Genomic DNA, 13,629 nt, shown 5'->3' on the forward strand with positions numbered 1-13,629 from the left:
GTAAACAAAAAAACAAGGAAATTACCTGAAAGATGTGGTTAAAAAATACAATAATTTTGTGACATAATTGTAATAATAAATTAGGATGATAATAATCATAGCTTTCTAGATATTTTTCTTGTCCTTATTTTTTATTCCAAATCTACAAATTTCTTGACATTTGCAGGACATTTCTTGCAAAGTTGCCCCTTGCCCTTTTCCCTGTGTTTAAATTGAGTTTGCTAAGGTGCCAGAGGTATTTAAATGCAGCACAAAATGAGTGGTGTCAATCCAGGTTTAAAAGGGTGAAAACATTTTACACTTTCGACTGCAGTCAAGACAGTGATGTCACATGATGGAAGTGAAGTCGATGTGTCAGCTGTTAATGAGTGTTAAGTCATTTAGATTAAGTCTTAAATATATGGAAACAAATGGCTGGATGTTTTTATTGTTTGCAGTTTTAGAGCTTAAAGTCAGAGTCAGGAACATTCCACTCAGTGCACATGTGAACATGTAGGTTAGCAGTCCTATTCTCAGCAGCTCTGCAGTCTGTTTTTGAGTCCGAGCTGCTCTTGTTGGTCTCTTCATACTTGACTGCTCTGCAAGAGGAGATGTCCTCACAGACACTGTGAGCTGGATATGTTTGTCAAACACCATGGAGACCATTATTCCTCCTGTGCTGCGGGACATAGTTTACAATTCATCATGCTCGTCGACCCTCATGCCTCCATAGTCTGTGATGGTGCTGATCTTGATAAAGTCCATCTTATCAAGCACCTCAGAGAGTGTCAGATGGCCGTCCTGAGGAGCAGACAGGAAAGGACAGAAATGGAATCAGACACATCTGGCTTTAATTCTGCATCTTATTGAAGGTTAATAAAAGCCTTGAGAGGCTAGAGGAATGGTAAATGGACCCGCACTTGTATAACTCTTTTCTCGTTATTCGACCAATCACAGTGCTTTCACATTAGGTGGGTTTCCATTAACTCTTAAATTGCACAAATTGAAATTGTGAAAGGAAAATTTGCCTTATCGAAAATTCAAAAACTCCCATCAATCGCAAAAAAAGATTACACTCGTATGAGGTGGTATTTCAGGTAATTACTATAAGCCCTATTTGGCAAAACTGCAATGGAAACACTTTTTTGGTTTTTCAAGGCCACGTGATGCTATGGCTATGTGCTTGTCGGTAGGAACTGGCTCCCTCAAGATGCAGCAGAAGCTACGAAAGTTAACTGAATTATCTGGAAGTTTTGAATCAACAATTCCTCTGTGAGATCGTGGACTATCAGCTCCCAGAAATCCCTCATATGTGGCCACTCCCACGTATAAGGGGCTCGCCTTTCTATTATGGCTCCATAACAGGCCTACGTGGTCTTGAATTGGAAATAATAACGGCTAGTGTGGTGGCTGCAATAAAAAATAAAGCTGCTAATGTTTTGAACATCCATCATCATGCTTCTTGGCATGTTATCACCAGAGGGGACGTCGCACAATACTGTGAGAGAAGTGACAGAACATCACTTAATGGAAACACAGTCATCTCGCAAATGTGTTTTAAAGTGTTGCTCATCTGTAATGGAAACCTGCCTATTCACATCCACACATTCATATACTGATGGCTGACACAGCTTTATAAGGTGCCACCTGCTATTCAGTTTTTATACTTTTAGAACATTCACACATAGATGGGACAGCTGTCAGGAGTGACAAAGAAGTTAAACTCTTGTTCTTTAAAATTATTCATGGTGGTTATCGTTACATGCTAATGGTCTTTGACACATATAAATCTTCTTTCATGAACATGATGTGCTTCACATGACTACATTTGTAATGATTTTTTTTTTGTTTAAGATCTTTAATGTATGGCATGTCTCTTAATTCTATATATATATATATATATATATATATATATATATATATATAGTATATATTAATTCTATTTATATATATATATATATATATATTCTAAAACAAATATAGTATATATTTGTTTTAGATATTTATGACGAATTGCGAACGACGAAAGCACATCAAAGACAACATCAGGCATCAGAAGAACTCTATTGTATGCCGATGACAACACCATCATTGGCCGTATTACAAACAACGATGAGAGTTCATACCGAGAGGAAATCAACAATGTTGAAGAGTGGTGCACAGAGAACATCCTACTGCTGTGCTATTTTTATGCTATTTTGGAAAACATACTATAGTATAGTGTTTAATCGCTCTTTTGGATGACACACTATGATATGTCGTCCAAAATAGCATAAAAAGTCATACTATAGTATGTCGCCTGAAACAGCAATAAAACAGCATACTATGGTATGTTGTCCAAAAAAGCAATAAAAAAACATACTATAGTATGTCTTCCAAAATAGCGTAAAAACATTATACTATAGTATGTCATCAAACATTGCAATAAAACATCAAACTATAGTATGTTGTCCAAAATAGCAATAAAACATCATACTATAGTATGGCTTCCAAAATAGCAACAAAACACCATACTAAAGCATGTCGTCCAAAATAGCATAAAAATGTCATACTATCCTATGATGACCGAAATAGCAATAAAACATTACACTTAAGTAATTTGTTGAAACTAGCATAAAAAAGTCATACTGTTGATTGTTGACAAAAATAGCGATAGAACATCTTATTATACTTTATCGTCCATTATAGCATAAAAAAATCATACTCTAGTATGTTGTCCAAAGAAGCCAAAATAACATTAAAACATCATACTAGAGTATGTCTTCCAAAAAAGCATTAAAAAGTCATGCTATAGTATGTCTTCCAAAATAGCATTTAAACATCATACTGTAGTACGTCTTCGAAAATAGCATAAAAATATCATACTATACCATGGTGTCCGAAATAGCTGAAAAAATCATACTATATTATGCCGTCAAAAAGAGCAATAAAACATAATACTATAGTAGGCCTTCCAAAAGAGCATATTTATAGCATATAGTATATTGCTGAAATAGAAATGAAACATCATACTATAGTCTGTTGTTCAAGATACCGTAAAAAAGTCATACTATAGTATGTTGTCCAAAAGCGCAATACAACATCATACTAAATTCTGTTGTCCAAAATAGCATGGAAAAAGTCACACTATTGTATGTCATCTAAAATAGCAATAAAACATTACACTATTGTATGTCTTCCAAAATTGCATAAAAAAGTCATACTGTAGTATGTCGTCCAAAATATCATTAAAACATCATATTATAGTATGTTGTCCAAAATAGCAATAAAACATCATACTATACTATGTTGTCCAAAAAAGCATAAAAAGTGATATTATCATACAATGTCCGAAATAGAATTTTAAAGTAACACTAAAGTGTCATTAGATAGCATACAAATTTCATACTATAGTCTGTCTTCCAAAAAAGCATAAAAGCATCACATTTTAGTATGTTGTCCAAAATAGTAACAAAACATCATACTATAATATGTCGTCCAAAATAGTAATAAAATATACTATAGTGTCTCGTCAAAAAAAGCATAAAAACATCATATTGCAGTTTTTGTCCAAAATGGCATAAAAAAGTCATACTATAGAATGTTGTCCAAAATAGCAATAAAACATCACACTATAGTGTGTCGTCCAAAATAGCATAAAAGCATCAAAGTATGGTATGTCATCTGAAATAGCAAAAAACAGCATTGCATTGTAAGCGGTCCAATATAACATGAAAAAATCATATATAGTATGTTTTCGAAAATAGCATAAAAACATCAAAGTATATTATGTTGTCCAAAATAAATTAAAAAATATAAAGTATAGTATGTAATCAGAGAGAGCCTAATAAAATCATAGTACAGCATGTCGTTCAGAATACCATAAAAAGTCATTGCACACTAAGTCATCAGAAATATCATAAAAAAGCCATTGTACAGTATGTTGTCCAAATAGCATATAAAAGTAATATAAAAGAATGTCATCTAAAAGAGCTTAATAAAAAAATCACTGTATAGTGTGTTGTCCAGAATAGCGTGAAAAAGTCATAGTTCATACTTTTTTGTCCAAAGAAGCATAAAAACACCATAGTATGTCATCTGATATGGCAAGAAAGGTAATACTATTGTTTTCTGTCCAAAATAACTTAAAAAATCCCAGTAAAGTATGCTGTCCAAAATATTTAAAAAAATATCATGTGATAATATGCCATTCAAAAAAAGCATTAAGAAAGCACCAAAGCAGCATGAAAAATATCACAGAAAAATATCATAGTATGTTAGCCTGAAAATGTCATAGTTTAGTAAATTTTTCAAATATTTATTTATTTATTCTATATGTCGTGGCCACGGTTTCAATTCCAACCTCGGCCCTTTGCTGCATGTCACTCCCCCTCTCTCCCCCTTTCACACTTAGCCTGTCCTATGGAATCAAGGCATAAAAAGCCCAAAAATTATCTTAGAAAAAAACTGACTGGTTGTTTTGAGTGTTTGGAAGGTTTTACAGGGGAAGGTCTATGTACCAGCCATTGCATTTATAAAATTAATCTCTGCCTTCCCTACTTCAATTTGTTCTAAATATGGTCTAACACAACATGAATCTGCTGAAAAATTGATAAATGTTAAAGCCCAACCTCTGCTTTAGAACCATACCTTCCAGCTACATGTAATGTCTTATTGTAGGTGGGAAACAGCCAGAATTAGAAATCTGCAGGAGACCATCAAAACACGCCCTCTACATGCACAGAGCTACACTGTAGTGATAACATTTATCACAATATACTTACATAACACAGAAATGTACCTGCAGTTTATGGAGCGGTTAGTGCAAAACAAAACAAAAAAATATAGTGTTTATAGAAAAACAAGAGTTTATTAGTCAAACCCAACAGTTCAGTGACAGCCTTCAGTCAGACTCTTCCACTCTGTAACAGCAAATGAACACACACCTTGTGACAAAATCATGTCTGTCTCAGAGAGAAACTCTGTATCTTCAATGTCCACTGCTCTTCATTAGATGAGAACAATGTGTTGAGACCACATTTGAACTTGTGAGGCTCAGAAGCAGCTTCTTCTCAACTGGCTGCCAGTGCATGTTGGACTTAATCCACAGTTCTGTTAGTTTGACATTTTGGAGATACACAGTTTTCACTGGACAAGAGCAGTGTGCTCTCTGTGAGGATATGAGGCATCTCAGTTTAAAAAAAAAATCACACAGATGCATAAAACAAAGAGGAGTGTGTGTGTGTGTGTGTGTGTGTGGGACCATCAGTACCATCTGTAATCACATACACAGTATGTGAGTGCATGGTGGATTCGCCTGGATCATACTGTCTGTGCGTGTATGTGTGCATGTGTGTGAACAAGGGTACATGATTATACCCCTGCAACCCAGAGTGAGAACCTTACATTAACTGTGACCACCCCACCCCCCACCCCCCCAAACCATGGTAACCAATTCTCCATAGTTTTGAAATGTAAACCCAGCTGAGCCTCTGATGACTCATCATAGTTATATCATATCATAGTTCGTCGTGTCTCTTCGTTAAGTCTTCCCCATAATTGGTTGCCTGGCTGCCCACAAACATGTTCCAGTTGGCCAGAATCTCCTTCTTGGTTATTTTCTCGTCCTGTTGTTTGATTCCGTCCAACAGCGGTTTATTGGTTTATGATTGGAAGAAAGAAAGAGGAGAGGACACATGAGGTGATGACAAACAGGAGTAAGAGACAGCAAGACACACAGAAGCTTGTTAAGAATTAACTCACAATTACTCAAATTACCATGATAACTTAGACAAGTGATGGACGGTCAGTTAGGCTGTCTTTTGACCAAAGCCTCTACAGGTGGACCTGCCATATCTTTATTATTCAGCCCGTTCTCATTTACAGAGCGTCAAATAGGGCCTTCTGCTTCTGTTACTCATGCATAAGGCACCTCACAGCATCTCTACGAGACGCATCCGACTTTTGAATAACTCCAATGTAATCCCGTCAACAGCAATTAAGTAGCAGACAGGCAGATAGGAAGGGATGGATGGATCACCAACATCAGAATTTCACACAGCAGACCAGAGTTGGTCTTCTGTCTGAAACCAAAAGTTAGTGGTGTACGTGAAGTGACATATTTGTTAAGTCATTGTTAGAAACCGAACATTTTATAATTTTTTTTAAGATTATTTTTTGGGGGTGATTTTTCCCTTTAATGATAGGACAGCCATTGCATGGAAGGAAATGTGTATGTAGAATACAACTACAATTCATATTAGAATCGGAGAGTGGAATATGTTTCTGGTTGTAGTTCAGTGTCTACTCATAGTTTTTATTGTAGTATTGTTTGTGTACCTTATAAACGCCAGCTTAGTGTAGAGTTACATTACTGCTGGCTAACAAAAGGATAACTCATGTCATAATTAAATTGAGAGTGCTAGTCTTCTTGTTGTCAACAAAACCCATAAAATAATAAAGCCAGCAATGTTTTAGTCTCAATACTTTTCCTACTCTGCGGCTACTGAAGACACACGGTCTTCTTCGGCTCACAGATATATATATATATATATATATATATATATATATATATATATATATATATACACACACATATATATATATATATATATATATATATATATACTCTATCTATCAGAGGGATTAAGCAGTGAAAGGTCTACCTTGTTAGTGTCTGTCTCATGGATCAAGTGTTTGGCCTCATTGTCAGCGTGGTCAACTTCTCCCGGCAAAACCCATTGGGCCACTTCATTAGCATCAAGGAAGCCGTCCTGTACAACACACAGCTGCTTTACTGAGGAGCTAACGGTGAAGATAGGCACATAATAATAATAATAATAATAATAATAAACTTTATATGTATAGCACCTTAAACCTAACAATATATCAAAATATATAATCAGTACAAAATAAAATAAAAAAAGATACATTAAAAAAATTATCAAGCACATGGATAAAATAACTTTGGAAATCAGTTGCAGACAGGCCAGACATGGAAAACAAATAAAAGAAATATAAATTAAAAAAAAATATTAAACAACAAAACTCAAAACAGTAAAAGTGCATAAAAAGCATAAAACAAGTCTATAAGAAATAATAACCATAATATGCGATGAAAATAAATGGACAGTGAAATTTAATTTAATTTAATTTAATTTAAAGCAAGAGCACAGAAATGGGTCTTGAGCTGCTTCTTAAGACCGTCTACAGAGGCTGCTTCTCTTGTACATTTGGGGTTTTATGGGCTTTCTGTTTCAGGCTGTTGGTGCATAAAAACAGAATGTGGGCTGGACTGCTGGAGGCCGATGCTTGTGTATGTGTTAGAGCTTTAACTTTTCCACACTCCAAATATGTTTGAAATTGCATTTTGCATTAAGTTTTTTCACTTCCAGATCAGTTTACTTGAGGTTAGCAGGTGTTGAAGTAATAAATTCCGTTTATTCTTATTACTGTAGCAAAGTATTTTTCAATAATACTTTAAAAAGTATTATTGAAAAAACAGCATTTATACTTACACTTAATGTTTTTTTGCTTGATGTATTAAAACACATGACCCAAAATTCTTTTTTTTTTTTCAAGTGACCTGAAAATTATTCTTTAAAAATGAAAAAAAAAGATAACTAAAGATACACAAAACTAAATAAAAAATGTTTTAAAATGTTATATTTTTGTAAAATATTTCTAAATATATAACGATGACAATTAAAATATAGTTTTTCCCTATTCATTTTCCCTGGAGTAATTCTCTAAATCTACTGATTTCTTGAAATTTGTAGAGCATTTCTTACAAAGGTTCAAAGGTTTAAATACTTGTGTAAGTCAACTGCAATGAGCACAAGAAGTGAAGTCGCTCCAGGTTTTAAGGGGTTAAGAGAGGTGACTCCTGCACTCAGCTGACACTGTGGAAGTCCAATCAGCACACAGCCTCCAGTGTCTCCACATGTGCATGCTGTCACTTTGACTGTGACTGAATCTATGTCATGTAACCGTGGTGAGAAAATAACCTAAAATAATGAAGGACTGCAGTTCTCAGTAGCTGAGTAGCTTTTACCTTGTTGACATCTCTGAACTCAGAGAAATGTTTCCTTTCTGTCTGGACCCAGTCTGGCTCACTCTCCCCATCCTCTGGTGTGAACATGTCACCTGTGGAGCAGCAGCACACACACATTTAGGACAGATGTCCTCCTGGTGAGGAGTGGATATTGGAGTTGGTCTGAGAAAAAATGGGTGTTACCTACCGATGTATTCATCCAGGTTGATCTTGCCATCGCCGTTCTTATCGATATCTTCCACAGTTTCCTAAATGAGAAAATTACTTAGTTGTCAAAGTGGTTCAGTCCTGTTAGTGAAGGTACTGATCAAGTCATTTTTAAGGTTCACAATTGTTAAGAGCTCTGTGAAAGGAGAAAGAGACAATGAAAGGTAGTCTATTGTACTATTTCACAATCACATAAACAGTATTAGAGCTGTCAGCCTAGAAATATAAACAATTTGAAACCTGAGCAAAAAAGCCGTATTTTTTTCCAAGAACATAAGATGAAGACAATGAGCAACTTTGCAAGAAATGAGCAAGAAAGTAGTGGAAAATGTCCTAAAAAATTTGCAAAAGACAAATGTAAAAAACAAACAAGGAAATGACCTGAGAAAAGCCCTAAAAATAAATTTATTCAAATACATAACTATAATAATATAAAAGTGGTTCTCTTTACAGTTATCCTTGTTTTTGATTGTTTTCTAATAATTTTCTCTCTCTCTCTCATTTTCAGGTCATTTTTCTTGTCACCTTTTACTAATTTCTTGCACTTTATTTATTATTATGATTTCTTGCCAAGTTGCTGAGTGCGTTGCTTTGAAAGAAATCAAACCAATTTTCTCAAGTTTTCAGAGGGTTAAACAAAGCTGAGTATGTTAAATCCCTAAAAATACAACATTACGTTTACACATGTGTAACATTCACTGTGATGACAGTGTTGTGTGCATGGTTTGATTTTAACCAAAGAGCAACCAACCGAGGTCACAGACATCACAGGGTACAAAAAAATATTGATGTGGAAATCCATGCAAACAGATGAAGAGTGATTGCAAACGGGAAACATATCTCACCATGAGCATTGCTATCCATGGAGCCATATCACTGTAATTGTAATAAATATACTTCATATTGCTATCTTTGAATTTTCTGCTGGTCAGAGAGAACACTGTACCTGCACTACCAGGTCCTTCATATAATCAAACTCCTCCGGGTGAAGGAAGGCTTTGAACTCCTCCTGTGTGGCGATACCATCCCGGTCTTTGTCAGCTTTCTTGAAGCGCCTTTCGTCCCGGGTGAGCATGGACTTATAGGTGGCCTTGTCTTCAATGTCATCAAACTCCTCATCTGAAGAGAAAGGTTCATTTTTAGCAATACAGCATTTAGGTGTTCATATAGACAGTGTTTCCTCAAGTCTGTCTGTCCTGACAGATCCACGCTGATTCCTCAAATAGATTTTTATCCATGTAGGAGTCATTGAAAAAGTGCTTAGAAAAATGTGAATTCAAACACTCATGAAAGTCCATGACAATTAAGCAAACTCAATCTGCTGTGAAGATCATGCAATATAACAGAAAGCTCCAGAACAGCTAATAAATGGAGCTTCAAGTTACATTTTGTTTATTACTTTTTTTCCACCTGAGCATGAAAGTTTATTGTTGATCTTAGAATAAGTGTGTGTGACCAGATAACCTCAACTCAATACCCATAAATTAGTAACATGAAGACAAGCATGAAGCATGATGAAGAGATGTGATTGCCTTCAGCTATCAGGCTCCTCTTCTGTGGAACCATATTCTAGTTTCAGATCAGTAGCGTCTCCACATTTAGGAGTAGACTTCAGACTTTCCTCATTTGATAAAGCTTATAGTTAGGGCTGGCTCAGGCTTGCTTTGGACCAGCCCCTAGGCTGACAAAGACCTCGTCGGCCACGGGACCTTCTATGATACACTGAGCCCTTCTTTCTCTTTGAGGAGAAAGGAGAGGAAAGAGTTTGACAGGTGAATATGGAGGAACATCCTCCACACACAGAGAATTACCTAGATAGTATCCATAGGTGGTGTTTTTGTACTCCTCCCAGGCAATCTTTCCATCTTCGTTCTTGTCGTAGTCCTTCCAATGTTTGTTCACGTTCTCCTCGATGTACCTCCTCTGCCGGTGTTTGATCCAGTAGTGCAGCTCTGCATGTGTGATGTAGCCGTCTTTGTCTGTGTCAATGCGGTCCACGATCTTCCTGTAGGGCGAGATGGGCAGTTATGGAAAAGGTTGACTGAAATCAAGGTGACATTTTGTGGCAGAAGTGAACAGTTTAAACATAGCGCACTGAAGGTTAGTAAAACCTACGCTAGTTTCTCTTTGCTCTCCTCAGGAGTCAGCTGGTCAAAGGTCTTGGCCTCCTCCTTGCCCAGGAAGGCCTCGTGGTCATACTGGTAGCCGTGAGAATCATCGTGAGCGTGGTCACTCAGGTCGGCCTGGTGATGGATGCGTTTCTCCTGAGCAGGGACGGCAAAGACAGCAGCAGCCAGGACACAGAGGGATGCTAGTGACCTCAGCAGCATCATGATTGACTGGTGGGGAGCAGAGACAAAAAATCAGAAGTAAATGACAGATGAAATGCTTATAATAAAAGACTAAAGCGCCTCCTAGAGGTCAGAGTCTCAAACTGAGAAAGAAATGACCCAGATGTGTCTCCTGACAGTGCACAGTACACTGACATGCACCTGGGTTTTACCAGTTGTTCTGCTGGCCATGCCAAATATTCTAACCAGCTTTGAAATAATGCCTGGCACAAATGAGAAATTCTTTTGTTTTACCCAATGTGCTAGTTTTGCACAAATGCATAAATGTAGTTTGATCAACAAAGGCTTTTGTCTCAGCCTATCAAACTCTTCTAAATTAGCAAGAAATAAGTAATAAGTTACAAGAAGATTACCTGAACTTAGAAAAAAAAGAGGAAAGAAAAGTAACACATCAAACACATAAAATGACCTGTAAAAGAAAAAAATGAAATAAAAATAATACAAATAAATAACAATAGTAATATTTCATACTAAGTTGCTGATTGCCCTTTACATCACGTTCTTCAAAGCAATTTCAAAGGTTTAAATACTTGCGAAAGCCATCTGAAAGCTGTGCAAGAAAACTGATGTCCATCCAGGTTTTAAAGGGTTATCTATAACAAACCCTGCCCATGCAGTACATATCCTTGGATTCACAGTGTAAAACTCAATTCAATTGCCAAAACTTAACACTTACATGAAGACAAGCAGAAATACATTTTTTTATCATCAGAATCCAGTCATCATTAATCCAAGATAACTGTACAATGATGTGAATCTTCAGAGACTTAAAAACTAAACTTAAAAGTATTTTCTCGAAGATTCAGACTTATATTAGTTGATATAATGGTGAGTAGATGGTAGTACAATCTGTGAATGAGCATGTAATCACTGACTTTGCAGTGTCTCATCTCCCCATCATTAAACACACTCTCTCAGAGTTTCCTTCATGCTGCTGGGAGTTCATCAGCTGAACTGAATGCACTGTGGGACAGCCGAGCTACAAAAGCTTCATTAAGACTCTCAACCTTTACTACTTTTAAAAAACCTTTTTAGAGGCAAGAAAAAGTGAACTCACCAGTTTCTTGGCAGCGTCTCGCGACACCTCCCTTCGTAGTTTGGGAACGGCAGATCAGTCCGCGTTGGCACTCTGTACCTTTAAATAGCAGGGTCAGGGAGGTGGGCCTTGTCTTTCGGCTACCCTATGGCAAACGCTACAAAGGAAATTCTAACCAATCAAAAATATGACACAAATGTGAGTAAATTCTCATTGGCTGTTAACCGCCACGTTGTCACGCAAAATGGGACGACTGAGCTGAGGAGCAACTCGCTACGTTTGACCCTTTCATTAATTTCATCCGATTTCACCATCTCACGTAAGCGTGTCCTGCGCCGCTGTGGGCCGCTGGTGTTGTGAGGTAGTCTGTTCCCCCGTCAAGCTGTGCTTCCCCCTTAACTGAACCCAAACCCTTAGCCTTTACCATCGAGGGCGCGCTAAGCATTAACAGGGGAAACCATTTCTCTAAATGCAGTCCACAGTGGATTCACAAATCAGAGTTCTGCTCTGAACAAGTGCGCATGAATGACTACTGATACAGGCACCTGTGTTTGAAAATGAAAAAGATATGTTTTATCTTGTTTATTCCAAATTTTATTAGCACTGTCACACCATAGACATTGATGGCAGGGCCGTAATCACCTATTTCACATTTGGGGCAGGGGGTGGGTAGGTCAGTGGCGTACAGTAGTGAAAACAGGTCCCTCGGCACTCTATTATGAGGGGCCCTTGTGACAATAGAGTAGTGAAGTAATGAGTCCTAAAACGTGGAAGTCCGTTAGCCTCTTAGCACTCCCGGTTTCCTCGTCCAAAAGTCAATGGGTTTTTTTGAATGGGTTTTCGGTAAAATGCCCCAAATAAAGTCTGCGCAAGCTAAAGACATTTAGACGTTTTGTTCTGCATCATTAAATATGTCCGCTTAAATCGGATTTTTGAACTTTTAAGGTTTTACTCGTCTTGAAAAAGGTGGATGCTAACAAGTGGCTAAATTGGACTACAGTGTTTGTCAGGGACGTTAGACATCATCATAGCAGACACAGAAACTCATTAAACCCACTTGTCCACTGTAACAGCTTTACAGACTCACACTCGAACTTGCAAATGTATGTTTATAATATTTTTCGATCATGTTTTAACGTGTTTTTACAGTATTTTTAGTGGTGATGTTTAATACTGTGACCGTGATGTAGTTTGTGAATAGCCTAACAATAGCGTTTTGCTTCTGGCGATTTAATTTACACTTCAAAACACACAAAAGTGGTGTTCATCTGTGAAGATACACTGAACAAAACGTGTAAATCTCATAAACGTGTGTTTGTCACAGAGCTTATTTTTGGCGATAATCGAAAATCCCAATCAAAAATCCCATAAGGTTTTTAACAAGGGAACCAGTGCAATGCTCACCTCCTGATTGGCCTACAAAAATATGTCATCCCTTTATTCATTTATAATAGATCCATGCTCTTCACCAATCTATTATGCTGCATTCATGTGATGTCAGATGGTTGTAGGGTAGTTTCATGGTTGGGAAGTCCTTTTTTATGACTTTCTTCTGTGCTTTGAGGTCATGAAGTGGAAACAATATGGAAGCTACAAAGACGATGGGTTGCATTTTAATACTAAGAGCATTTAAACAAGAGGTTGATATTTGTTTCCAGTTTATTCATATTTTTCTATTTCCCTATTTTTTAATATATATTATATTTTTATATGTAATCATTAATACCATATTACAATTTACATGTGATCAAAATTTACATTTATTATGTTAATTAAAGTTTCTTACCATTGACCAAACACTGACTTTTGCCTGCCATATTACAAAAAAAAAGTCATTATTGATGTTAGTTTACTTGCTTGGCATGCCTTATAGTTCAAAGTCTGATTGCTTGCTACAACTAATAGATGTATATACTAAAATGTGCAGCTACTGAAAGTAAATAACAGTGACTAGGAAAAAAACTAACATATGTAATTTTTTAACCATTACTTATTGACACTGTCTCCATGCTGTCAGCCATTTC

The 13,629-nt window shown here is 36.6% G+C and overlaps 1 protein-coding gene across 2 annotated transcripts; it reads right to left on the reverse strand.

The window, feature by feature from the left end:
• Positions 1-33: 33 nt before the first annotated feature.
• rcn3 (reticulocalbin 3, EF-hand calcium binding domain) lies at positions 34-11,695 on the reverse strand. 2 transcript variants are annotated; one of them, XM_042505082.1, is made up of 8 exons: positions 11,627-11,695; positions 10,334-10,557; positions 10,030-10,223; positions 9,165-9,337; positions 8,199-8,259; positions 8,012-8,103; positions 6,624-6,731; positions 34-780 (listed from the first exon to the last, which is right to left on the reverse strand). In XM_042505082.1, the coding sequence occupies exons 2-8, from the start codon at positions 10,549-10,551 to the stop codon at positions 673-675; spliced, it is 954 nt and encodes a 317-aa protein (XP_042361016.1). In that variant the 5' UTR covers positions 10,552-10,557; positions 11,627-11,695; the 3' UTR covers positions 34-672. The 2 variants fall into 2 exon arrangements, with proteins under 2 accessions (XP_042361016.1, XP_042361015.1); XM_042505081.1 differs by lacking the exon at positions 34-780 and adding an exon at positions 4,809-5,585.
• Between the last annotated feature and the right edge of the window lie 1,934 nt (positions 11,696-13,629).

This window comes from Plectropomus leopardus, chromosome 17, assembly GCF_008729295.1.
Source record: "Plectropomus leopardus isolate mb chromosome 17, YSFRI_Pleo_2.0, whole genome shotgun sequence".
Taxonomy (NCBI): Eukaryota; Metazoa; Chordata; class Actinopteri; order Perciformes; family Serranidae; genus Plectropomus; species Plectropomus leopardus.